Here is a 27,739-nt window from a genome sequence, read left to right on the forward strand (position 1 = left end):
ACTGGCTGAGTGTGACGTGCTGCTGTTGACTCAGTTCATCTGCTAGCTTGAGCATTAAGGCACAGGGTTGTTTGGAGCAATGGGTTGGTTGACCCCAAGATGCGGCACTCATGAGACATAATCCCCGTTCCCAGATTCATCTGTCAGTGTGAAGCGACCTTCTCACCTTCTCAGATGTCTGTAGATGAACATGCACAAATTTAACATTTAAAGGCAGATCAGGTTTATATATGCCAATACAGTTTATACACAATTCTTGTTAATAGTGCTGCTGATTTATTTCAGGTCTGACCATCCTGTCACCTTTTATTTTATCATGAGGACTCATAATAAAAACAGAAAAAAAAGAAAGAAAATAAAAGTCAGAATGGAAGTGGCAGATTTCAAGATATCCAGACTTTTAGTTTGTAGAATGAGTCAAGCTACAAAATCACTGGACCCTACATTTCCCTTTATGCAACTTGATACTGCATTTTTCCTTAAACCTCCCTGCCTCCTAAATGCTCAGTTTGCTCAGTCAAAATAACAGGGTTATTTTTTTTAAACTACAGAATTGTCCAACAGAGCCACAGAAGAGATTATGAGTGGTACTCAGGGTGCCAGAGTCATCACATTATTTTGGATAACACTGGATATCTTCCCATGTCTCCATTATTAGGAATTTCATGTCAGTGCTCAACTCTTACCAAACCCAAAGACACTGTAAGCCCAACAAACTGAATAATACCAGGTTCATTCAATTGGGGTGGTGATAGCGAACAGATAAGATGCTTGCCTGTGGTGTGGGAGACCAGGGTTCAATTCCCACTGAGCAAGACCCTTAACCCCTAGTTGCTCCAGAGGCGTGCGACCTCTGACATAAATAGCAATTGTAAGTCGCTTTGGATTTGGCTTTGGAAGCGTCAGCTAAATGATTAAATGTAATCGCAATACTACTTACTAATATAAGTATACTGAACAGTAACCCTAAATGATTTTCTGATTAATTATTTATTGGATCAAAAAGCACATTAATATTTGTTCAGGGTGAAGGGTTAAACACTGATTGAAAACCCTTCCAGAGCAATGCTCAGGAGGACTGCCTGATCTATAAGGCACACGAATGATTGGCAATTATTTTGCACCACTGTGCCATTAGTCTTCATGGAGAAGTGAGCTGTAATGAGCATGAGGTCGCCCTGACTTGAGTGCATGAATGCATTTGAGTTGTCCGACATGTGTGAGGTAACTGCACTTCTGTGTTTACTAAAATACATAAATACAGACAAATGATAAAATCTCAAGCACTTTATTAGGTTTGAACAGTATCTTGTTTAGAAAGGCCATTTGGCATTATATAATTATATATAATTTTATTATATATATATATATAATTATATATACATATATTCAAATGTTGAATAACAAAACACTAGAAACAAACATAGGCAAATTAAAAAATAGCATTTGCTTAAGACAATTATACCAAATTAAGCATGGCCAAAACAAAACATTTCAAAATGGTCCCGATACGATACAGTTCAATATACATCTTTTAAAAAATAAAAAAAAAATAAAAAAAAAAATGAAAGAAGGGGGCAGAAGAAAATAAAATAAGCAAGGCAGGAGACAGGAATGAAATATAAATAACCTTACAATTATGTACAAAAGGGAGTGGGCTGTGACCAGTAGGGGAAAAAATGTTACAACGACAAAGTGAAAGAGGAAAAGAAAGCGATAAGTGGACAGCAGTGAGTGGGAGTTGGACAGGAGACAGAAAGGACATATAAAAAAGGTGGAAAAGAGCAGGGATGGACTCTAGTCTTCCTCCTGTTTAACACTCCAGAAATGGAGACGTATTTTAATCTTTCGGGGCGTTCAAAATGCTCCACTGGGGCAAAGTTCCAGAAATAAAGGGGCGTGAAACAGGGACAGCTGGTTTCCCTTGGTAATAAAGCATAAAAGATGCAATTGTATTTGTTGTGGGAAACAATTATGAACTTTTGTTGAACACTCGGGTAGCCACAATTGATTACTTGTCATGGATCCCACATTTAAGTTAAATGGAATGACGTGAAGCCACTAAATCATTAATAATAAAGTATGTCTTCTTAAATCAAGATGGAATTTAATTAAAAAGGGACCTCAATGTTAGTTTGATCTGCACAATCAAGGAATCTACGTATATGCGACTAGAGGGAATGTGAAAAGAAGGATGACTGACCCAGTTTTGGTTTTGGCCCTATTGATTTGTCATACAAAGAGGTTTGTCATCAGTCTGCAGGTGATAGTTGAGGATATATATGCGAGTTGGGAATATGCAAAGAACAGCCTTAAGGATGACAAGTTCCACCACATATTGTACATAAAGTATTTTTTTTGAAAATCTATTAGTGAGGCACTTTTTAAAGTTCACTATAATAGCAAAATAGCGGGTCTCATGGCTTGGCACGGTGTCGTGTTTTGCTGTCCAATTGCGGTGAGACAAAAAGTCGCATGATCCAAACAAACACAACAAACCGACATCATTTAAGCACAGGCAGAATAGCCGGACAAAAAAAAGCACCCTCTCTTCCATTAATTAAAGTCCCAATAAGTGACAAAGTAAATAAATGAAAATAATGGCACCTAACTAATTGTGCGGGCACTTGTGATGCTTTGGAACGAAAGATGACCTGAAGTGATGATGGCGATGGAATTCAGTGACTGGTCATTTCAAATATCTGCTACTTTAAGTCCCTACAAATATCCCGGGGCGTTGAGACCTGAAAGAGCTTCTCAAGAGTTCAAATATAGTTCCCGTGCTCCAATATCGAGGCCATGTCATCGAGTTTGCTTTTGGTGCAAAATAGTGCATGAGTGTTCAAACAATCAACATTGACGCAATCACCCTTTCTGAAAATTCAGCATGTACTTTTAATGACAATAAATTAAATGTGATTGTGCTCCTTTCATTCTGTAAAAGTAATTACATATGAGAGTGTTAGTGTAATGTATTAGCTAGTGTGATGCAAATTATGTACAAGTATGGGGCTGTTTTCAGTTAAAATCTAGCTGGAAAACTCCTAAAAGAAACATAATTTCTACAATCATGGCATTAAAATTTGTAAAAATCCAGATGAGGCTTGATTTGAATATTCCTCTGGTGGGAGTTAAAACCATTTGAACGCTGTGGAGATTAACTCAAGCTGAATTTGTTCAAATTTGTCAATTGAAACGAGAATCTGTCATCAGTCATTTCCTGAGCTGACCAAATTGAAATTAGGACTGACCTGAAGACCTGTGGTTATCCGATATCTTTACAATCATACTGGGTATGGTCAATTGTGATCTCATCTATAAAAAAACAAAACACTGTAGTTCATGTCCTCACAAGACACACACACACAAAAAAAAAAAAAAAACACTATAGCAAACATAGCATGGCACACCTCCACTATTAAAGTAACAATGCATCCATTTCTGAGGAATATGTTAGAAACAGCATTCGAATAAAAAGAAACATTCTTCGGCATCAGTGTTCATGGTGGTAAATAAAAGGGGACCATCCTTTAAACGAGTGACAGCACAGCGTAGTGATGTGAGGCTGATATAAAAACTGAGAAAGGACAGTCAATAATTCATGCAGACTCAAAGGAAACCCATCCAGAAAAGAAATGTTCAATACAATCTATAAGAAATACTGACGTGTGTCTGTAAACAACGAAAAGAAATACGCTGGGTATATAACATTTGATTTCTGTGTTGCAATAATGGAGTCACTTGTGATTGCATCGTTTGTGGTTTGGCTTGTCAACATGATCATCATCATTGCTGCTGATACTGTAACAGACCTTAAAATGAAATAATAAATCATTTTAGAGATTTTACATTAAAGCTTGACCAATTCCTTAAACGTTATAATGTATGGGGTTAAAAACAATCTGTATTTATCTGTTAACAATCTGTTTATTTTCTAAATTCCCAATTTCTTGTCATAGTTCAAGAATGTGTTGGCTACAGAAGTGTAGACGGTGAAATAGCTTTCTTGTACTGAATGTCTAAACACGTTCCGTTTGAGTGTCTCTCGACTAAAAAAAAATAAAATAAAAAAAATAAAAGAGTGTCTCTCGACTCCAGAGCTGCATAACCAATGAGTGAAGGACTCCGGCACAGATGAACACTGCGGCCTCTCTGCCTGCCTATGGTCCAGTTCAAACAAAAGACACACACAGACTGGAAAAAATTAATGGCTCCTGGTATTTAGGGTATATATATATGTGTGTGTGTGTGTGTGTGTGTGTGTGTGTGTGTGTGTGTCAACCTGAGTCTATGTGCTACATCACAGAGATTCTGCTCTCCAATCGTAACCTTTGAACCCCTGACCTCTAGAAGCTTAAGGGGAGAAACTGTAAGTGGCTCGATAGATGGTACTTAATCTGCGAAAAGAAACATGGATTTGCTTGTGTGTGCGCGTGTACACAGTATGGATGTCTAGGAGTAAAAAACAGTCCAGGTTCTGTAAATGTTCAGGGTTCTGCTACCACACATAATGCTACACCGTGACTCCAGCAAAGCCAAAAATGTTTTAAGTCTCGGTCCCTAAATAGTAAGAGAAAAAAAATAAAAAATTAAAAGAAAATCTCCAAATATCATTACCTTGACTCTGGATGTTTTTTTACGTTAGCCTCCAAAGCTTTAGATTTATATTCATATATATTTATATACCAATAAAGTACATTACAGATGCCACCCGAAAAATGCAGCCAAACTCAAAACTGTGTCTGAAACCAAGTAAGAAGATGCAACACAGTAAGTATATCTACATATGTGGGGAGGTATGGGAGGAAAAAAGGGGTGATGGGCTGTATTAACAAGACCAATATTACAAAATATTCAAGAAGGCATCTCCGTTATTTTCTCTGTCTGCGTTGCCCTGTCCTCCGGGCCGAGGCCTCTGTTCCCTTTTCCTTCGGGGCAGTTCATCCCATCCACAGATCTCATTGTGATGAGTCTTTTTTTGAAAATCCATCAAATGGGAATGTGTGTGTGTGTGTGTGTGTGTGTGTGTGTGTGTGTGTGTGTGTGTGTGTGTGTGTGTGCATTATGCTTGTATAAAGTGTATGCAAACATCCATCCATCCATGGCAGGTGCCTACTTGAAGTTGGCGTAGTCAGAAAAGGCATCAATATACTCCTGGACCACTTTGTAGCAGAACTCGTACTGCTCCTAAGGATGGAGAGGGGAAAGGCGAAACAGCCATGTCAGTTTGAAATGCTAACATTACAATTTTCTGAAATCTGTAACATTTCAATTACTAAAATAATTGATGCTTTGTATAGTGGCTTACTTTACAAACTGCAGTACACTTTTGAGTATTGAACCATTATAAAAGTTCCTAAAAACTTGTTCTGCGTTTAGATGTCAAACACAGGAGAATATAACCTAAATTGGAAAAAAAACATTTAAGCAATTAGGACCCATGGGAATCCAAACCCTTTACAAAACAAACATTCAGCTTACATTTAGACTCCATTTTTCTCGCCAAATAAATTGAAACTGATTTCTTAAAGGAATAGTCCATTATTGGCTTTCCTTCTGAGTGTTACAAGGTTCAACATCATTTCTACTCTCATATACAGTAAATTATGTAGCTTAGCATAAAGATGGGAAAAAGGGGGAAAGAACTGTCTTGGGCCTGAACAAAGGCAAACAAAATCCGCCTACCAGCACCTCTAAAGGTCAATCATTAACATGTTGCATCTCTTTTCGGTGGGTTACTAGTCAGACTATTGCTTGGCTGGGACCAGCAACCTCTGCTTGTTACCTGGCAACTGGTCCCGGCCAAGAAATAGTCTAGCACTTTACCCACCTTAACACGGTGAATTGTTTTTACACTTTGGTTTTTCTATGGAATAAACAAACAAGATGTAACGTCTTAATTAGTGGGGCAGGCTAGCTGTTTCCAGTCTGTGTGATTAGCTAAGCTGAGTGGACGCCTGCTCCACCTACATATTTACCATACAGACATGACAGTGGCATCAAACTTCTCGTCTAACTCTTGGCAAGTAAGTGAGTGTGTTTCACAAGATGTTGAACTATTCCTTTAACCGCAAACATACTCCTAGGCTCATGCCTTAAACTTTCCACAGTTAAAAACTGTTTAACGACATAAATCCTTTTTTCAAACTGCTACCAAAATGTGATCAGTTTCTCCTTGGCCAACTATTAATGGTAATACCCCAGTTATTGAAATACCCTATACTCTCACACACCAGTGAAAAGACATCCTCAGCACTGGTTATAAATCAAGCTTTTACTGTAGTTTCTCAGTCAATGGGTAACATGCATTTTTGAAAAGGGATCATGCCAACTTAAGTAAATGTAAGGCAAGAAAATGTCTCACTTCTTCAACATTACCTTGTCAAAGAGTAACTATTTGCTTTTTGGGAGCTATGACAAAGTAATAATCAAAAGTAATGTACTATTAAGGGCCCACTCACCAGTGTCTGCACCATGTGGGGTCTCTGCAGTCTGAGACTCTTGACTGTCTGGAAGACATCAAGGATGCCCTCTGCCTTCACCCTCTCCAGGACTGTACTCAACGCACAGAAAGTCCCTGTCCGGCCAGCACCAGCACTGTACACACACACAAACACACACAAACACGCTTTGTTGTGAGTGCACATGTAAAGAGAAGGAGCATAGCAACATCTCTGGGAGTAGTTCAAATGTCACAAGGAAGAAGAGAACAATTCTTCTGAACTGTTTTTTCCCCTGTGATTTAACAGCTGCAACAATTTGCCAGACACACACAGGCACACTTGATTGCCAGAAGAATGCCCATGTGCAACAGTAATACAGACAATCAATATAATTAACTTAATATCAAGTGTTTTGTTTCCCATTTTTTCTTACACTGGTACATACAGGTTAAAAGGGCAACATACTGAGGAAAGATGGATTGTGTGTGTGTGTGTGTGTGTGTGTGTGTGTGTGTGTGTCTTACCTGCAGTGCACAGTGATGGGGTGGTTGCCAGACTGCTGCTGTTGTTTCTGCACTGCAGCAATTATGTTGATCATGCCTTTACCGTCTGTGGGGATGCCCACCTCTGGCCAACCATGGAAATGGAACAGACGCACTGCTCGAGCCTTGTTCTCCTGGAAAGACAGAGGAGGGCAAAAAGAAGAGATTAGGATACGTTTCATTATACAGTATTATTGCAAAAACTGTTGTTCATATATAATCAGTATTAGCTAATCTGAGCTTCAAAAAGCACAACGTTAATCTAAAATATTTTTTACCCTCCAGTGTGTTTGTATTTGGAGCATCTGCTTGATTCATTGAATCCTTTCTTACCCTGTTGTTGGTGACCAGGAGGTCACGCACTGTGTAGCTCTCGCTCTCCTCCTCCCTTTTAATCTCAATGGAGATGTCCCCATAGACCACCACTCCATCACTGGGCCAGTACTGAGCACACTTTTCCTGCATAATGGAGAAGGTCACGCTTAAAGACATGCTATGATTCTGAAAATGTCAATGTCATCTAAATCTGTAGATAGACTTGTACTCTTTGTTGCAGCATTGAACCATCTGAACTACTTGACAGCTAATAATTTACATCACAATTATCACGATGTTATACAAGACTGGTGGCATCATGTTAGCATTGAGTAAATTATCTAATATGAATATTCTAATTTAGTCAGTTATTGACATGATATCTAATATTAGTGTTTGTATCTGCAGAGATCCCGACTGACACGCACCTGTCCTCTCTCCTCCAGCTCGGTGAGCATGACTATGGAGCAGCTTCTCCACTCCCAGATCATCCTCCAGAAGTCCTCTATGGTGTGCTGCAGGGGGCCCTGGCTCGCCATGTATGAGTCCTTCTGACGGTACCCCTGTGTGAGATAGAGGAGACGGGAGGACGTGATGTCCAGAGGGAAAGGAGAGACTTAAAAAACCTGATCTGCTTGGGTTACTGAAATGAAATGGTCCACTCTTATCCAGGTGCTTTTACACTCACATCAATGAAAGAGGCATTGACGTAGTCGGTGTTCTCCTCTCCTCGCTTGACTGGAATGATCACTCTATTGAACTCATCTGTTAGAAGCAAGGAGAAACAGTAACCTTGATTTAAAGCAGAGAGTTGACACGGGGACTACATACGCGATTTTATTATGTCATCATGGCATTCATCACTGTGTGTAGGCACAATAATACTGTATAAACCCACAGCTCATGCCTTTGACTGCATCACTTGACTCACATGGAATGATCTGTAGGACTCTGTTCTTCTTCATGTTGGCGGGCAGGTTGCCTGTTCTCATCTTGTCATTCTGAATCTTGATGGATGTCAGTTTCTAGAAGTTATGGGATCACAATGTAAGGACTTGTGACATTTCAATATGCCAGATAAACTTCAGCCGCCCATTGTTTTCAACCTCACTGGAATATCGCCGTTTGGATGCAGATGTATGAGAGAGAATGACTGGAAGAATACAACACACAGACAGACCTTGAATTCAGCCTCCAGACCGCTGCAGCCAGCTCCAGGTGAGGGGGAGTAGAGTTTGGCCAGGTGGGACTCCAGAGAGGTCACCTCCAGCTCTGTGTCTCCGTACAGGTAGTGTTCTAACAACGCCTGGAAGATGAACACATACTGCATCTGTGGGACAAAGAGCACAGGTGAAGTCAAAACATCATGGCACTGAAAACACTGCATCATGGGAGAGAGGGAATTCCTGTGAACGGATGGAGTGTGTCAGCACTGGACTTACATCAGTCTGGACCATCTGACAACGTTGGGCTCGGATTCTGGTGACAAATCCAAACACGTCCACCTTCTTCTCTGCGATCATCATGTCCAACATGGCATCGATCACAATGAAGGTACCTGTCCTCCCCACGCCCGCGCTGACAACAGAAATACAATATGTCGTGATTAGTGTGTGCCGTGCAGACGAAGACACAGAACGAAACGGGCAAAAGTAAGAATGTAAGCTTTGATCCACTTACCTACAATGGACCACAATGGGCCCGGCATACTGGGGGTTACAATTCTTGACTTTCTTGAGGAACTTGAGCATGCCAATTGGGGTGAAGGGCACCCCGAAGTCTGGCCAGCTAGTGAAGTGGAACTGGGTGACGAGCCTCTGAGGCTTCTTCCCAGACACATCTCCCACCTGAAACACAAACAAACCAGGTCATAGAGTGTTTTCATCTGTCAGTAAACTTGACAGCATGTCTCAAGTTTCAAATCTATTATTAATCTATTTTGTGTCAGCAGTGTGTACCCTGATATGTTTAAAAAGGTATTTGTAGATACACATTACACCAGTTTTTCTTTTGTATTTCGTCACACCAACACACACCAAATCAAACGGAAAGGTTAAGAATAAAACAATTGAATCCTGGGAGCCACATTAATAAAATATTACCTGCTGGATGCAGAACTTGCGGATGGTGTAGTCCACCAGAACCATTGTGTCTTCTACAGACACGCGGATGTTCCCGTATGTCCAACAGCCCTGGTCCGGCCAGTACTGGGCACACTTGCACTGAAACACAGTGAGTGATTTAACATTGAGTACACTCACAAAGCTGTGCACACAAGGGAATAACAGACTCAATGTATGGCAATAGTGGAAATAAAGCACGAGAATATAAATTAAGTTGTCCAAATGAACAACAACAACCCAACTATGTTGCATGTATGACAGAATGAGAAAAAAACTGAAGAGAGATTAAAGTAAAGTCCTCACATAGGGATTCGCACAGGGGTTTAAAAAGTGCACTGTTTAACTAATCTCACAGATATAAAATTAAATTTGCTTCTCTTCTTCATGTAATCCCAGACAGACTTGATGATCCAAATATTTCACGGTGAATGACTTTTGACAGTAAACTGTCAGCGTGTTCCTCACCCAGTGGTGTTCCCCCAACACAGCTGTTTCTGTTCCAGTTAATGACTGTGTTTCAACCTACATATTGCATATATGATCATTTAGCACCTGTTGTTTAATGTTTAATCATTCACCTGATGATATGCCTACAAAATCCCTGACTTTGTGCAAGTGTACCTAAAAGAACTGATTCTGCTTAGATTTAGATTTTTCTTCTGTTCCCTCGCTTTGTATTTTGTTAATTGATAAATATAATCTATTAACATGTCTATTATTGAAAGCATTCTTACTTGACTGCAAATCTTTCGGCAGGTGTGGAAAAATGCTCTGTATATTCTATACAAAATGCATGTGTGTCCTTTGAAGCTGTTGTGTGACCTTATAAAACACAGTATGAAAACACATAATCATCATCCCTCTTGCTCCAGCTCTCCTACCTCTTTTCTTTCCTTGAGATTGGTCACCATGACAATGGTGGCTGTGTTCTGCTCCCAGATCATCCGCCAGTAGTCATTTACCGTTTCCTCCTTCGGCCCTGAGAGGCCGAGATGGATACAGAAACTCAGAAGATATGTAATAAGCTAATAATCAGGTAAATAAATGACAGCACGGTTTTTCTGTTGCCAGTGCGGGTGCAAACGTTACCTTGAGCTGCAATAAACTTATTCTTCTCTTGGTAACCCTGCAAAATAAAGACGTCAAGAAGAGACATTAGGATAAGAAAAAATATCGATCCATCATATCTGGAGCAGAACTGTTTCTTTTGTGGAAAACATGCTGCATTTATACAAACATTTATAAAGGAGGCGTTGATGAAGTCAGAGTCGGGGACTCCCTCCAGAGATGAAAGATGCACCCTGGAGTGATCGTCTGAGAGAAAAGGCAAGAGAAGAAGGCGCACAGTGAGACAGGGAATTTTAATTATACATGGTAAATTACAGTTTTTTCATCCTGACCAAGTATAACTCAGTAAATCACATTGTGATCCGTCTTTTGATTGTCTGCTGTCTGATATTTACTGTGATTGCATTGATAAATATTTCTAAAGGCTTGAAATAGCAGATAAGAACTCAGTTACACTGAGTGCTGCTTTGTTAGTGTCAGTCACTGTCACAGTGTCAGGGTTCTGCTGTTGCTCACATGGCAGGATGTTGACATATCTGTTCTTTTCTTTATTTTCTTCCTTGGAAGCAGCGTCACATGATGCCTGGATCGGGCAGACTGGCAGTGCCTAAACACACCGAAAAACAAACAAATTTAGATAGCAGGGAGGAAGAGAAGACAGATGGTTATCAGTTTAAAACCTCCCTGTGTGACCCTGCACATAATTTCCTGCTAGCTTTATCTTTTTGTCTGCTGCGTGTCCATTTTGTCTGAATGTGCTACTGCAATAGGCTGATTATCTGACAAATGCAATAAATATAAGACATGTCTGATAACATCACGGACGCTCCTGAACTTTGTGGATGTTTTGATGGGAAGGTTTGCGTCTTCATTAATTTCATTTAAATGAAACAATCTTAAGTACTTTTTGTTTATTTTACCCAGCTGTGAGAAGTGACTATAAGTGGATGACAACAAGTAGACCCTATTCACATCCATTTCAGCAATACGCCGCCAACTGTGTGAGAACATGTCAAACTGAAATACCCCCTGGCTACAAGTACCCGTGGCTAGGGAATCACTTATTTAGGCTACAGCAATTTGAGTTAAAGGTGAATATCAGGCTCAGAATGTTATCAGAAGGTGTGTGCTTGAGTGTGCCATACATTAAACTCCTCCCTGAAGAGCTTGTTGTCATCAGCCATGCGACGATTCATTTCTTCCTCCAGCTTGTCGACGGGAAGAGGCGGGTATTTCCTGTTTGTGCTGGGCGAACGGGCCAATAGCGGGACGCTCTGGAGTTCTGCGCCGCCGAGCAGGAAGGGAGGAGGCAGGAGTAAGGAGAGGAGGGAAGGAAATGGAGGGGAGAGACAGGTGGCGATAAAGACATGGGAGAAGAGGGTGAGAAAAAGAGTTGAATCGTCTTCCATCAAGCAACCGACTTCATCATTAGATGTCGTCACTAAAAATGCCCACCAGAGGGCGATGTGATTCAACACTGTGAAATCAAAGGGAGCTGGCTGCAGCCCTGTGGTTAGGTAATCACAGTGAACAAAAGCCTTCTGCCAACAGTCAAACAGTGAAATGTTATCTATCAGAGAAGAAAGATCAATCAAGTCTTATCAGAAACAGCTCACAGTCACAAAGTCAACTTATTTGCTGATACGACCCAAAATAAAGAATTGTGAGTATGCAGTCACATCTGCAGACCACACGCACACACATACAAACATTAATGCATGTGTGGGTGTTTTACCTGTATCATCTGATCTACCATTGGTCAGTCTGAAGGAGTTTGAATGGCTTCCCGCCTGCTTGTACTTTTTAAACCTGTCAATCAACACAGATCAAAGTGCATATTAATACACTGGGATACACACACAGTCAGTCAGTCTCTCTCTCTCTCTCTCAAAAAAAAAAAAAAAAAACGTGTTGCTTTAGTCTCACAGCTGAATGCCAATCAGCCATTGCCATGGTAACGGGAGCACCTTGGGCATTCTCCACAGGTATCTAGCTAGTGTGCCACGTCAAACGCACTTCACCAACCTGAGCATGTAGAGGATGATTATGATGAAGATGATGACTAGCAGGGAGGACAGGGCCACCATGACCGCTATGATTGGCATGTCATCAGACTGGTTGTTGTCTACATCAGAGACAGAAACAAAAGAGAGAATAAATGGTTTGCACTACCATGCACAAAAATCAAAAAAGGTGTCTCAATACTGGAGCTGAGTCAGTGTTTTGGTTCGACAATGATGCCAAATTCCATTGCCATTACCAAATTACTCTCATATTGCACAAACGCTTGGGTATTTTATGTAAAATGATGTTTTATTAGCACACATTTTATCAAGAAATTATAAAATGTATAAAACCCACCTAAGGATTTTACATATTATTAACTGTTTGTTTAATCCGTGCAAAAAACAGAATCAAAGGCAGTCGGTGTGTGCAGCCAAGAAATAGTGTAGCGTAAAACCACAACAGAACAAGATATAACTTGTTAATAGGTGAGCTTAAGAGGTGCTGATATTTTGTTTGCAGACTTCGTTACCTTCGGACAGAGCCAGGCAAGCTGTTTCGCGCCATTTCAGCTTTATGCTAAGCTAAGCTAACCTGCAGCTTGCTGTATCTTATATTTAACGTGCATATTTGAAAGTAGTATGCAAATTACTTATTCTGTCGATCGACTCATCATTTAATCTACTTGTACTACTTCTACTGAAATGAATTTCTAGTGGTCCCAAAAATGCAGTTTTAATTTAGGTTCAGACAAGACAGATGTTCAGCTTGATAACATGTTAGAATGTGGGGGGAAAAAAGCCACCATCGTGACCTCTGCCTCTTTCAACACACACACACGCGCGCAACAGGCTGTCCTTCGGAGCAAGCAGATGAAATCACAGTTTAACTGAGAGGGCAGACCCTTAGCTTCTGTAACTGGTTATATCCAAGATGACAGCAGGCACAAGGCTATGGTATAAAATACTGAAACATTCAGCATGTTTGCTGCAAATTAAATATGAATTAATTAGAGTATAAATGTTACACTTTTACATGTCATCAACCAGAGAGCATGGGGGCCTACTGTGATGCTACTGACAGCATTGAGGTCACATAGGCTCAACATCATAAATTATTACAAGGACCACGTTATCTATTCTTTGTAATAACTCTTATAGATTACAATAGTTGACCAATTTGTATATGTTTCCACCATGTGCATGAGTTACTTGTTAAAGCCAATCCTATAGTCTTCCTGGTGACCTTTTACTGCCGCAGTTAACACAAAAGACAAGCGATTTGCCTGAACAACAACAACAAGAGTTTGGTGTACAAAAAAAATTGGCTGCCATTTGTGTGCTGGTGACTGGTCTGTAAGACACATTAGGCCACAACAATAGAAGAGATTTTTCTAGAAAACTGCACAGCAGTGGCGACAACAATGCAATGACAAAATCAGCTGTTCCATGGACTGACTCAAAGTTCAAGAAAGCTCTTAATGTTACGTACAAAATATGCAGCAAAGAATGCATCATTTGACTTCATGCTCAATATGCACTTTCTGCGGGAAAGCAGTTTGGAATGCCGCCCAGTTCTGTTGCATTTTCACACACAGTTCCCAGGACTTTTCAGTGTTCTCCCTCAAACAATGTGTACATTGAACAGAGTGGGAGCACAACAGGCTGTGGGTCTCATGTGGAACTGACACAGACTTTATGGATCCAATGCCATCTAGAACTGCTCTCCACACAAGGTCAACAGACAGCCAGAGGGAGCAATTAAATAACACCTACGGACCCAAAGTGATTATGTTTTACAGTATACATACCATACAGATGTAATGTATGAAGGCACATCTGTTGTATTATGTGGACCAGGAGTGTATAATGCTTCTCTGAACTTCTACAGCCTCCGCTCAAGTTTTCAAATACACACTGTGTATGTGTTTTTGTACCAAACCAGTTTCAAATCATGTTTTACCTAATGCAGGACAATACAGAACAAGCCTGCTGTTATAACACTATATAATAAAAAAAGATCTTTCCAAATCAATCAGTGACATTTGATAGTGATTTGCGTTCTTCTCTATAATCATGTAACATGAATAATTAATGTAAAAGAAAAGGGTGGGGGGAGTCATGTTTCACCTACAAGGATATTACTAGGATGGTCTGTACACAGACAGAAAGCTGCTTAAAAAATGAAGCTGGATAACACTTTAAATTTCAAGTATTTTCTTCATATTGAATGTCTTAAAGTAAATTTCAATGCTAAACATAAAAGCATCAAAAGACACAAAAAACAGAGTCTGGGGCGTCTTGTTTGGTGGTACTCTTGATTCCTGTGGATGACTGGTCAAATGTAGGTATGTCACGTCAGGATATTTCCAGCGCTGCTACAAAAGGAGTTTAAAAGCAGAAAAATGTTCAACACTCTAAAATATTAAAAGGTCGACTCTTGACCAGAAAGCTCGTCTGCTGGCGCGTTCTAGCTGTTGCTACTGCGTTGCCAGCACTGCATGAATAACACACAGCCAGATGCAACAACCAAAAACATCCTGACTCTCTTATTTGGTTCTGCAGAATGCCATCGATCTGTGATGTCCATGTACTTCCAGGGCTTATTCAAATGAAGCTTTGTTTTCTCACGGCGGATTCACACCTAAAAGGTCTGGTTCCTGAATCCAACCACTGCGAGGATGATTTCCAGTTTTCCAGTTGGTCCAGTTTGCCATCGCAAAAGGTTTGGTTCAACCGGACTACACACGGTCAGTGTGAACCCGCCCTTATTTCCAAATTCTCTTAACCTTTTGTCCTATTTTAGTTAGGCCTTGTTCACATGTAAAATGTGTCTTGTTAAAGTGTGTCTTATCTAAAGGCAAGTGGGGGCTCTAAATACAGGCCTGCATGCACCCAAAATGCATTGAGAATTCACCAGGACTTCAAACCAAATTCAGGAGACACACATTATCGCACATTAAAGGACCATCCAGTCATCCTCATAGTGCGTGCAAAGCAGGAAAAACCTCTGTCACTGGCAGATCAACCGTATACAGATGTGTCAAACAACTTGGATAAGGTTTAAAAATATGCACCTGAAGCAAAGTACTGAACAGCCACGGCAGAACAGTCACTAAGTCTATTTTTTCTGTTTACCAGCAACTGCAGTTTTGCCACACATAAAAACAAATGTGAGCAACAAAGACAAATCTCATCATGCCACGATCCACAGATACCTGGGTCTGAGAAGTGATTTCCCACTCTTCTTTGAACTGCAGAGAATGTGAGAATGGAAACTTTTTACATCCAGCTGTGGGTTTTGTGCACAGACAGACCGAGTGAAAGAAGTACCCAGGCCATGGTAAGTGGGTGTGTTTCCATTCAAGATAAAATGAGTCACAGCCCCTCTAATCATCAGTCATCTTGTCTTGTTGCTTCATGGCATTCTGGCCTATTGAGGCTACTGTTAGTAGAGTACCTGTGTCTTCTGTCAGTTGTCCCTGTACGGCTGTAGAAAGGTGCTGTGCAATTATAATAGGTTTAGACCACGTTCCTTGCTCTGTAACTATGGGGATGGTGCCTCAGGAGGGTTTTGCCTCAAAAGTAGTTTTATTTTCACACTAAACAAGCAGACACGCAGTGCTCTGAATATGCAACAACACTCACCATGTGGGCTGTTGTCTGAGGTGAAATCCATCCCAGGTTCTGTGGTGGTTTCTGTCTCTACAGGGTATTTATACTCATCACCATTGGTCTCTGGAGTTGGGGTGTCTAGGTCTAAGGCTGCGGTCCCGTTGTCTCCCCCAGCCGGGGTGGGAATAGGGGGAGGCTCTGTGCTCGGTGGTGCCTGAAGGGCATCAGTTGGAGCTGCAGGTGGGGCAGCGGGGACTGGTAACGCCTGCATAGTGGCATTGGGACCCGTCAGTTGCACGTCCTCCTCACCAGCTGGGCTTGTGGTTGTTGTTATTGTTGTTGTTGTCGTCGTCGTCACCGGGATGACTGTGGGGGCGAGCGTTGTGGGTGGGCTTGTGGGGGCTTGTGTGCGTGCGACTGTAAAGTTGAGGGAGGGTGCGGCGGGGAGGTCTGTGGGTTTGGCATCGGCTTTGGGAGGATCTGGAAAGAAGACGACGGACAATTATTGTGCAATTTGTCACTGTGAGACTTTTAATCTAAGACGGTGAGTAAGCAAAGGAATTTGATTTAAGTGGACATGGTTCATACCTGGGATGGAGACATGATCCTGGGCTGAGGCCCCAAGGGCTAGACCGAGCAGCAGGAGCAGGGGACACACACCCATTCTGCCCTACATGGAGGATGCACAACAAAAGGGACAAGAGGGCATTAGTGAAAAACAACCTCAGATCTCACTGAAATCAATAATAAATGATAATTTTTTCATTAAGATAAAGAGATTCATGTGTTGCATAATCACTATATATTTGTTTTATCTTCTATCCTAATCCCAAATGCTCATTTTTGGAAGGTAATGCCCTTAAATTTGAAAATGAAATACTTGCATAATGTTAGCCTGTTTGTTTGTAAAATGCTGTTTACCTGAAGACGCGAAGTTGGCATCAATCACTCATTCGCACAGCGTGGTCCTAGAAAGCAAGAGAGAACATTTGGCATGACTTAGACGACTCATTACTTTCTTGTGCTTGAACTGTCTAGACAATATATAATTTATTTAAGAAAACTTTATTCTTGCCAAATGCTCTTTCAAGATCAGTGTTAGAATTCTTAATGCAGGACACACATTCAGGTGTGAAGACCTCTTTGAGTATTTCCTCAAATTTAATATTAGGACTTGGCAATAATTCAACATTGTCATTTGGTGACTTCCAGTGGAATCACACCACGTTGATATGCTCATATCATGTTTTCATTTTACAAAATTAAATGATTCCAAGGAAACTAATTAGTTAGAAATTTAAAAAATGCCATTATATTGAATCCAACTATATTGCCCAGCTCTTCATACGTTTCTCTTTCTGCAACAGGATTTCATCTCAAAAACGTGTTAGTCCAAACAAACATTTGATACATTCATCACCCGGAGCATGACCAAAACTGAATTAGCATCACATTTAAATTCCTGCGGTGACGGTGAATCAGCACTTAGGACACTTCACCCGCTGATTTGGGGATGAGCGAGAACAGACAGAGAAAGCACAACGGAGGCTGGGTGGTCGGCCTGGCTGAGTCTTTTGTTTAATCTCGGGAGCCAACAAGGCTGTTGTCTCCCTGACTGAGCTGTGATAATCCCTGGACCTAATCCCATGGTCCTGACCCTGGAATAATCCAGCACGTCTGCCTCCGTTTACAGAGATCCTTCAACCACTGCACTGAGCCAAACACCGCAGCGCTACCACACAAAAACTGATGCTTTACATCAGGCTTCATTGCCCCAGTGGGCAGAGGATAACTCGGGTGCTAAAAGCTCCAGTGCCAGTTGCCAATCTTCTGGTGTTTTGAAGTGAGCCTATTCACTGCAGTGCTTACATTCTGGTTTTAGCACAGTGCTGTTTCGCTCTGACTGAAGCCTGAAATGGGCCATGATGAGCAAATTATGTTGTCAATGAGGATGCTATTAACCTACAAATCCAATTGTTGCTGTCCCTTTCTCCCTCTCTCACCAATCCATGCATCCACTTAGCCAGCAAATGTCTGCTACCAAAAAACAATTCGTGCTTTCGGAAAAACAGACAATAAAAGAGAGATTTTAGTACAATTATCAAAATCATTTTGCTACAAAAGGCAGTTTGGTACACACTTCGGGCACTTTGGAATAGGCTCTTTTTTTTTGAGAAATAAGGGCAGGAGCTGTCCCTGTTCTATTCATAGACATATTTCTATGACAGGAAGGTCTTGCATCAAAACTTTCTCTCTTTACTTTACAGATGGCAGAATTTGGAGAGCTGGAAATTGATTAATCGAATAATCATTGCAGCTGAAATTATGTCTTAACCAACCGAAAGACAAAGAAAAACAGCCTTTACACACCTTTGGCACTTTTCACAGTTTCCTGATAAGATGCGGGCACATTGTTATTCTGGCCAAACAGTATTTCATCAAAACCACATCACAACCCTGAAACCCTACCGCTACTATCCTCTCCTTCAGCACTCATTGAGAGGAGTGACTCAGCTGTAACGAGCTCAGTGATTAGTACCATTTTGTGTGAATTAGCGTTTTACAGCATCTGTCTCAGTGTGTATAAGGTTAAATTCAACATGACAGATGGGTATGCTCACATCAACATGCTTCTTTCTTCTTATTTTTTTTAAAGTAACCTTTTCTTAATGAAGCATGACTCATTGTTTCTGCGTGCCATCCAGGGAGGCTGGATGACGTGTCACTGTGTTGGTGTAAATGATATAAGCTGGCCCTGTTGCTAACCTTCACTTCACAGCTGCAGGAGCCCGGAGAGGCTTTCATCTAGAGACCGTGTACGCCGAAGAGTACAACTCCCCAGAGATGCTTCTTAAATGTGTTTTGGCCTCCAGAGACGTGTGTGTGTGTGTGTGTGTGTGTGTGTGTGTGTGTGTGTGTGTGTGTGTGTGTGTGTGTGTGTGTGTGTGTGTGTGTGTGTGTGTGTGTGTGTGTGTGTGCGCATGCAATTCTTTTTTCAACAGACTTAAGTGTTGGTAGAGGACATCATTAATTTAAGAGGTACTGGGCAAGTGCTTCTGTGTGTGCCACTTTTAGATTTTTTGCCCTCTATTAAAAAGATACTCTGGATGATGGGTTGGTGTTTTTCACACTTGAATGATGAAAGGATGCAGGAGACATTGCAATGAAGCTATTAGCTTCCAATTATTTGGCTGTATGTGTAACTACATTATCATACAGGCTAGTGTCCTAATCAGGCTCCAATAATGTATGGCTCCAAGATACAGCTCACTAACTCACATATTTGACTGATAAAGCACTTTTCTTCTTTATTCTGTTTTCGTACAATCCAGTATCCTACTCTGTGTGGTGATACAGCCAAATGTAAAAAAAAAAAAAGACAAAAAAAAAGGAGTGTAAATATCTTTCCAACAGTTTCATCACGCTATTCGCTGCAGAAGTAACGCGTACATGCCCTTCTATTAGTGAATCAATGTACCGAAAGGTAGTCATCCAGCTCATGCTCTCCTGACTCTGGCTTGTGTTGTGCAACCATGTGAATATCTTTCAGACAAAGCAGAGCACATAGAGCGAGCCCTTTAAAACAGACACCATAGGGATGAGCTGCCCTCCGGTGAAGTGCAAAACTGCCACAGCTTTAAGACTATGACAAGCAACAAACATACATAGTTTGACTGGAGGGAGTAAAAAAAAAAACACACAACACTAAAATGTGACGTGAAGTTTGATTCCTTTTTGATGGAAATCAAAACTTACTATGCTTCCTTTCTTTTCCAGTTTCTCCTTAGTATTAGTATAGGCTTTGTAACTGTCTGGACATGTTTAATTCAGATGTTTCTGGAAACATTTATTATTATTTGAGTTCATACAGCCATTAAAAATATGTTAATAGAAGATGTGTTTAAAATGTGGAATTTTAAAATAATGGTTAGTTTAAAATGTAGTGCTCTTTATGAAAGATAACAGAGTGTAATGGGTCACATGACCAGAGTTTAGATGAGGGCATAAACATGGCATTATGGGTGAGAGCCAACACGGATGCAGAGGAACGACATAAAGCCCCAGAATAACAATATTTTGCACTTGGTTCAACAGACGCACACGGTAATGGCCTTTCATGTGCCTTTACACTGACAATGTGATACTTCCTTTTAGCAATTTAACTTGATTTCATCACATTTCAGTTGCGCTAACGTTTTTGGGCCTGTCTATTAACTAGATTTGGAGCTTTTACGTCTTATTTTCTTGTCCTTTCTTATATGTCTTTTCGCGAGTCTGCTGACAAAAGAGAGAAAGACAAAATAAATCTTCAAAAGACATGTATGATGCATGGCCTTTATTTTATGGGAGCAGCGTAGTTAGAGGTTTACTTGCAGTATCAATACCTACTACATAGGCTTGTATAACATTCACACTTACCAAAGTGAGCGTCCTCACTTTGGTAAGTGTGAATGTTATACCACAATAGTTCACCTTGACTTGAGTTATTGGATAGGTCGACTTAGGAAATCAGGAATCAGCAGAGTATGTCTGGTCTTAAAGTGAGGCTAGGTAAATTTTGTTAAACCTCAATTAGTAGCAATTTTGGACTAATTGTAAATACTAAAACGTAGTGTAAATTTAGCACACGTGAGAAAAGTCATAAGCTGGCAAACTGATTCAATAACATGGTTTACACAACAATATTTATGTAATGTTTGCTAACATTTGCCACCATGAGCTCCTGGTCATACCAGACCAAGTAAGACAGTTGCAGTAAAACTGTGTATTACATTGAGCAGGAGTGTGTTTTTATTTCTTACTTAATTTTAACGTTTCATTTTTTGGTGGAAGGAAGTTGCTTTATCTCCTTTCAAAAGTTGCAAAGTAACTGTTGTTACAGAGGTTTATCAAGTAATTTTGTTTCCTCAATTTGAACCTACTTTCTCCGATTACACCAGATCAAATATGTCAATTAGGTAACGTCTGCTTGAGATAAACACATTCTGGTAATTTTGCTAAATCTTTCTTAGTAACACAAAGATAAATACAGAACAAAAAATAAAAGCAAAAGGATGAAATCAATTACAGAAACTAGAATCATGTTTGTATATACGTGGGGTATACATGTACCCAATAAACAGTTCATTATGGAATCTCGTATCTAGTCATACAAGACAACATACTGAATCAAAATCTTTCTTAGTTTGTGTGTCACAGTCACCACCATTGTGCAGAACCCAATACTTAGTGTGCACAAGAGTGGTGAGCGCGACCAACTAATGAAGACAGTTGCTTCTCCGCCTGTGGCCAACTGCAGACCTCATAGGCGTGCAATCACACAGTTGCGAAAGGGCTGGGCTGTTCCCATGCCATTTCATTCACACAGTGAAAGGAACTCTTATAGGTGGAATATAAAGGAAGTCCAATTACATCTCCATGACAACCAAAGACCAAGACGTAAGATCACTGTAAGGTAGTCATTTAATATGGAGAGTTCCCACTGAAGTCTACGGATTTCACTGATGCTTTTGTATTTACCTGTGACTTTAGGTGGAGTAATAAGTACCTTTTCTGACTGCACAATCTCTTTACAAACCAGATCACACAGGGGGAAAAAAAAAATAGTCCTTTAAATAGCTGCAGCTATTTCCTCAGTTTATTATGTATTGTCTCATCTACATTTCAGAGAATCTCAATGACAGATGTGGCCCAAAAAAATTCAGCTACTAAAACTGCAGGAATCCTCAATTTTTAGTGTTATTCTTAAAAATACAAATCTCATTAATCATTCACAGAGAATACCCCAAGGCAAGTGAGTGGGCTAAAAATCCAACAGACACAAACACCATACCGGCCTCGCTGATATGACACCAGCAGTGGTGGTCGTGGTCAAGGATACTTCACCATTCATGCAGAGAAATATTTCCCTCTGGCTTTCTACAAGGCATCCTGCCTCTCTAGCCGCTGCAGTGCTAGATAATGCTAGTCTGTCTGTCTCCATTCATGGCATATTAATACTGTTTCTATGTCTCAAGAGGGAGGGGTCCGGGGCAACAGGAATACTGTGAATGCTTCTCTTCACGGGGAGATTGGAGTAGGCCAAACCCAGGGCTGCTAGGACTCCTGCTCTGAAACAGACCGCAGATTATACGTCCCCAGTGCCACATACAACAGCCACAATCCTCTGGACTTCCCTTTCTGAGGGATACTACTCCCTGCTGGTGTGGTTTATGTTCCTGTTGGCTTCATTCATAAACTGGTGATTTGATGAAAAGTCGAAGAGAAGCATGGGATTACTATTCTGCCTAATCGTACAGGCAAGAGTGACCGCTGTGTCTGTTATTAAGCCTGTAATGATGACTTGGTTCCATCAGGCTGGAAGGATGAGGAAAACTCACTTGTTTCAGTGAGTGAAAGTGGTGAGTCAGTGAAGCTCTGCTCTGTGTCTGCTTCGTTGTGGGGTTTCTCACAGAGCATGCCAGGGGCCTCTCAGGCTTTCCCACATTGGACACAGAGAGGATGTGGAGGCGCAAAGCATGGCCTCCCCACAGAAGCCACTGTGACCTTGAAGCGTGGTGTGGGGCCAAACGGGCAGCCCAAAGGCCGCAATGAAACCCGATTCACAATCACTTCTGCCATTTAAAACTTAAAACACCAGAGCTGATTTCTACATAGGCTGCAGCTAAGGCTGGCCAACAGACCTGAATCCTTTTTTGTACCGACCAAAACATGTCTGTACCACAGAGTATTGAAAACTTTCAAGCCCTGAAAGTTGCCATGAAATGTCTGGTCAGATTCCCAGTCGTGTCTACTTCTTTATATCAGATTCTAATTTTCCAATCCTTATTTAAACTTTAGCATGGTTGGCAGTTTAGACGACATGTAGTATTTAAGAAGTTTGATTTCTTTTGTTAAACAAAAAAAAAAAGTCTAATAAAATATCCAGTGGTGGAGGAAATATTCTGATCCTCACACAGCACAAATAATGCAGTGGAGTAAAAGATACATCTCAGAAAGAAATGTAGCAGAGTAGAACTATAAAGTGCCATCAAATGGAAATCAATATGTAAAATACAAGTACCTCAGATTTGTAAATGTACATGTAAATTCCACTACTCGTAACACTTCAAGTGATATCCAGCCCTACATGCAAACAGACAGGTGGCGCAGCGCGTTTTCTCAGCCACACTTTCTATCTTTGCTTTGGTCATTTCAGTTCTGTAACAATGGGAACCCAAAGCGAAGGTTCCCATATCTGGAGTGACCATACTACTGCACACGTCCCCTCCTCTTCCTCTGAAAGATAAGAAGCCCATCCAAGATGAAGAAACAATCATCTGAGACTCAACTTAACAGCAGTGTTCCTCCAAAATCCCCTTTTCTTCCACGTCCATCATTCGACGGTGCATTCAAAGACAACTCAGACTGGCTAACATATTCTCTGGACATTTTTTCACAGCAGGACAAGAAAGGTCTTGTCGGCTCGAGGGCTGATGCCAAGGGCAAATATAAATATTTATAACTACGGCTCTCAACTGGTTTCAGATCCGGCCTAAATTTGACCTCGACTGTGAAGGCTTTTGTTTAAAAAAAAGCGCATAAAGGTTTTTCTCTTGGGCGAAAAACTGACTAAAAGACAATAACACAATGTGAATGAATGCGTGATTTTGCTCATAATTTCTGCTTTTCTTTAACAAAATGAGAAAATATGGATTTTAAGACCACAAAACAGTGAATGGTGGCCACATTAAAACAAGTGTCTCTGCTGCCAAGACATACTGTATAACAATCAAAGAATTTATGTAGCTCTACTCAAGGTATAACAGAAAGGCAGCCTAGTTTAGTCCTTTATGTGTAGGCGTGTTAATATACTGCTTCAGCTCCAACATTTAGTGCCATTATCCACCCTATGGTAAAAACAGCACCATGTTAAAATAAACTTTAATGAAGGAATAACGGAAGTAGCAACCTGATTTTCACTTGACTGATTTTCACACGTGAGCTTACAACATCACAAGGGAAGTCTCACACATCAATCATTAAATACAAAATCCCACCTAGTCTTTGAAGTCCACTGGAAAGAAACAAACTATTATCCATATCCATCCCAGTCCAGGCCTACCAGAAACATCAATCATCCCACATCAGGAGGATTTAAAAACAAAGTTTTACTCAATCACTTAAGGGGATTACGTAATTACTACCCTGCATGTACATGGGGACAGAACAAATCTGGATGTCTCTCATGAAGTTTTTCCAGTCAGACAAGATTTTTGATTTATGGATCGTTAGTCACCACACAGGTTCATTTCCTGCATTGCGAAATAAATGCCATAACGGGCCGACTGACAAATCACGTGCAGCTGAAATCAGGCCCCATAGTGCTTCACAAGCATCTAAATGTAGCTTTAGTTATCCTGTTAGAGGTAGAAATTACAGTACTCTTCCACAGTAAAATGTGTAGGCCCACAGGTGGAAACACAAATACACTTCGTGCCCCACCCAAAGAGCCAACTCATAATATTGTGCAAGCACACAAATTGTGCTGACATAATATTATTAGAAATTGGGAAATTTCACAACATGGAGGTAATTCCAAAGATCCACCCATTGACAAATTCCCACGAGTTGATTTTAAGTTACACTTTATTCTTATTTTTAGAAACTAGGCCAATCATTAAAAGTGCGGTGCGAGGATCACTCAAGCTCCTCTGCTGAAACCCTTTCTAGATCCCAAGACAGAAATAACTCTTTTAAAATAGGCTGCATATGATATAGACATAGTGAGCCAGATGATAACAGCTCTGCCTTTTTTTCCTCTCCTTACACAGACCTTCATGAGATAGTGCTGCTTGACACAATTGATAGTTCCACAGCATTTTGGGAAAGGGCAGGACACGTCCAGTCCTGACAAACAGAGGTCAAGGTAGGCCTGCTGGTACACTGAGAGGGGAGTCACTTGATTTGCAGGAGTTGCAGCTTGAGCTTTGCACTTGGATGGTCCTAACATGAGACGATGATCTCGTGAAGTGGAAAGTGTGTTGTGGAAAGGCACAGAGCCTGAGGCATGTTGGATATGTGCTGCAGCTCAGTGAATTGCTCCAGACACGATGAGTCAAGCTCCACGGAGACATAGAAAAGGCGTTCTTGAATATGATAAGGCAGGCTCTCCCATGCCTCCTCAGCCTGGATGATGCTTCTCTCTGCAGACTTTTAAAAGTATTCAAACTCCTTTTCTTTTTTTTAATCTCTTGATGCAATGTTCTTGTATCTGATGTTGATAAAGCAGCGACTGTTGTAGTCATTCATATTCGTTACCTAATTGTCACCATTCCTTATGACAAACGAGGAATTAAAGGATTAATCCATATTCTAATGAGCTGAGAAATCATAACTTACACTCAAAGTGAAAGTTAAGCATAAAAAACACCCACAAGATTTAAATGGGGTTACACCCAACATTCAGAAAGAGAGGCTAATATTAATCATTACATAAAAAAAAAAAAAAAAAAAAAAAAATTACAATTATATATATATATATGCACACTCCAGAGACTCCATGTCAAACAGCAGAAGAAGAAACACAAAGCAGCCGCTATTTGACAGACCATACAAGTTCTGGGCGACCTAATTCCTGTTGTGGGTCGCATGAAGGGCCCCCCTTGCTCCTCCACCGACCCACTCAGCCAGCTCCCCTCCCTCTCTGAAGGTGTAATAACAAAGCGTTGATCAATAAAGTGTACTTTCCAGTGAGGCAGGACAGACCTGGAGCCCCTCTTTGTTCCACCGCCAGCGCAACAGCATCCGTGTTGGCACAACAAACTTCTAAAATGTTGTCGCACTCATCTGGAAGCCCCTTTTCTCGAGAGCCCCTTTCGCTAAAATTTCCCTCCCTGCCTCCGAGCTACTTCTGAAATGTCCAAGCGTTACCAAGAGGTTTACAACTGCTAAACACAACCCCTACTCCTTGCAAAAGCCCGGGTTTAACTCCGCTGTGATACAGGTAGGGGCCTGTCATGTAACGTGCCCTGTAAGACTGAATGTGGGGGACAAAGTGCTTGTTTGTGGGTGACACAATGTTACAGCGAGAGAAAACATGCTGGTAACAGCGACATTGTAACAAGTGTGACTCGGGCTTTGCGCAGCAAAAACAAGAAAACTCACCACAACTCCTGTAGCGCCCAGAGGAAACCCGAATGGGTGGGGGGGGGGTGGGGGGATAAAAAGCCAGGTAGGAATTTCTCCCCTTTGTCTTCCACGTTTTTCAACCCGGGCCCCGGTCTCCACACCCCATGAACCGAGAGTGTGAGTGGGGTGGGGGGACCTGGGTGATAGCAGAGGAGGTAAGCACGATACGGGACGCACAGCCAACACTTCGCGGTCAGTTTATCTGCTAAATCCAGGCAAGGACTGCAACCCCCCCAAAAAGCTCCTTAATTCGCCCTAACGTTTCGTCCCTTTAGAGCGTACTTTGTTGGGCTCCCTGGGTGTTAAATCCCACGGTATATCCGCTGTATCCGGGCGCGTCGGCCGACTATTCTAGTCCGCCATGTTGTGTGTCTGTCTGCATAGGAAGAATGGGAAGCGAACAGCAAATTCCCAGGCCAGGCCCCGTCTCTTCTCCACTCTGTTTCTCCATAGCCCGCAGCGACACCTGCTGGCCGAGCAGGAGTCTACATGCTCCGGACTGTGCACACGGTCACTGCAGCGGCCACCGGGATCAGTGCTTCCCACGCTGAGGGCCGGGGGACCTCCAACGGGTCCAGGAAGAGCCCCTGACTCATTGTCACTTCCTTTGTTTAGGAACCCCACAAATAATGAACCTCGCAGCTGAGGTGCTTGTTGTTCTGTCAGCTTTGTTTGTTTCTTTTAAAATATAGCTAACATTAACCTGCCCAGGAGCTACAGATGAAAACTAGTATTTTGGCTAAATTTGCCACATTGTATTGATGTTACTTAATGTGTGGTGAATCAATGAATAGGCTAAAATATAAAGGTGCAATATGATACTAGTTTTTTCCGACTTGTTCTACAATGTTTTAGATTGATTGTTGCAAAGCACCTTACTGCCTGTAGGCCTACTGAAAAGTGCTATACAAATAAACCTATTATTATTATTAGCTACAATATGTGACATTAAGGTGGTTTGTGGTCCATATTAACAATGCGTCTCATTCATAAGTAAAGGCGATTGTGAGTTTATAGCAATCAGAGTATAATATTGTAGACCTGAACTGAAGAAAAAAGCTTGAATCAAAAATAAATAATTTAGAATATAGGTTGAGGAATCCATTCCCAATAGTAGAAAAGTACCAGAAAAAGTCAAACAAAGCATAACATTACATAACTAGAGAATACATTAATAAATAATATTGTTAGTTAAATAATTAAGTGTAAAAGAAATATAAAGCTTTTATACATACTTTATATACCGATGTATGTAAGTGATTGGAGGTTAAAGCAAAAATACAGAACTTTTTTGTTCTTTTTACATATTTTCACAGTCAGTTTATCTGCTAAATCCAGGCAAGGACTGGAACCTCCCCCAAAAGCTAACAGTAACAGTATTACTTATCGGTGTATTTAGTTATATTGACTTGTTGATAATATTTAACCCCAACTGACTACATGTTGTCAGTTGGGGTTAT

General features: G+C 41.0%; 1 protein-coding gene and 1 long non-coding RNA gene across 2 annotated transcripts; one reads left to right on the forward strand and one right to left on the reverse strand.

The window, feature by feature from the left end:
- Nucleotides 1-1,272: 1,272 nt before the first annotated feature.
- Nucleotides 1,273-26,672, reverse strand: ptpra (protein tyrosine phosphatase receptor type A). The gene is made up of 22 exons (XM_046076134.1): nucleotides 26,256-26,672; nucleotides 17,031-17,077; nucleotides 16,698-16,779; nucleotides 16,143-16,589; nucleotides 12,517-12,616; nucleotides 12,227-12,300; nucleotides 11,637-11,773; nucleotides 11,008-11,098; nucleotides 10,661-10,737; nucleotides 10,513-10,549; nucleotides 10,305-10,402; nucleotides 9,403-9,522; nucleotides 8,981-9,147; nucleotides 8,743-8,878; nucleotides 8,481-8,630; nucleotides 8,232-8,325; nucleotides 7,989-8,065; nucleotides 7,729-7,863; nucleotides 7,319-7,444; nucleotides 6,968-7,119; nucleotides 6,462-6,597; nucleotides 1,273-5,187 (listed from the first exon to the last, which is right to left on the reverse strand). The coding sequence occupies exons 2-22, from the start codon at nucleotides 17,049-17,051 to the stop codon at nucleotides 5,113-5,115; spliced, it is 2,532 nt and encodes an 843-aa protein (XP_045932090.1). The 5' UTR covers nucleotides 17,052-17,077; nucleotides 26,256-26,672; the 3' UTR covers nucleotides 1,273-5,112.
- On the forward strand, nucleotides 5,811-10,067 carry LOC123987342. The gene is made up of 3 exons (XR_006829097.1): nucleotides 5,811-6,026; nucleotides 6,451-6,599; nucleotides 7,747-10,067. It is a non-coding gene; the product is annotated as an uncharacterized LOC123987342 (long non-coding RNA).
- Nucleotides 26,673-27,739: the final 1,067 nt, after the last annotated feature.

The sequence above is a fragment of the Micropterus dolomieu genome, linkage group LG18 (assembly GCF_021292245.1).
Source record: "Micropterus dolomieu isolate WLL.071019.BEF.003 ecotype Adirondacks linkage group LG18, ASM2129224v1, whole genome shotgun sequence".
Lineage (NCBI taxonomy): Eukaryota > Metazoa > Chordata > Actinopteri > Centrarchiformes > Centrarchidae > Micropterus > Micropterus dolomieu.

Coding starts and splice junctions, on each gene's coding strand:
- ptpra (XM_046076134.1), bottom strand. CDS start 17,051: ATGCCAACTTCGCGTCTTCAG. Junction 8,879..8,980: donor CCCATTGTGGTCCATTGTAG/GTAAGTGGATCA, acceptor TTCTGTTGTCAG/CGCGGGCGTGGGGAGGACAG. Junction 8,631..8,742: donor GTCAGATGGTCCAGACTGAT/GTAAGTCCAGTG, acceptor TTTGTCCCACAG/ATGCAGTATGTGTTCATCTT.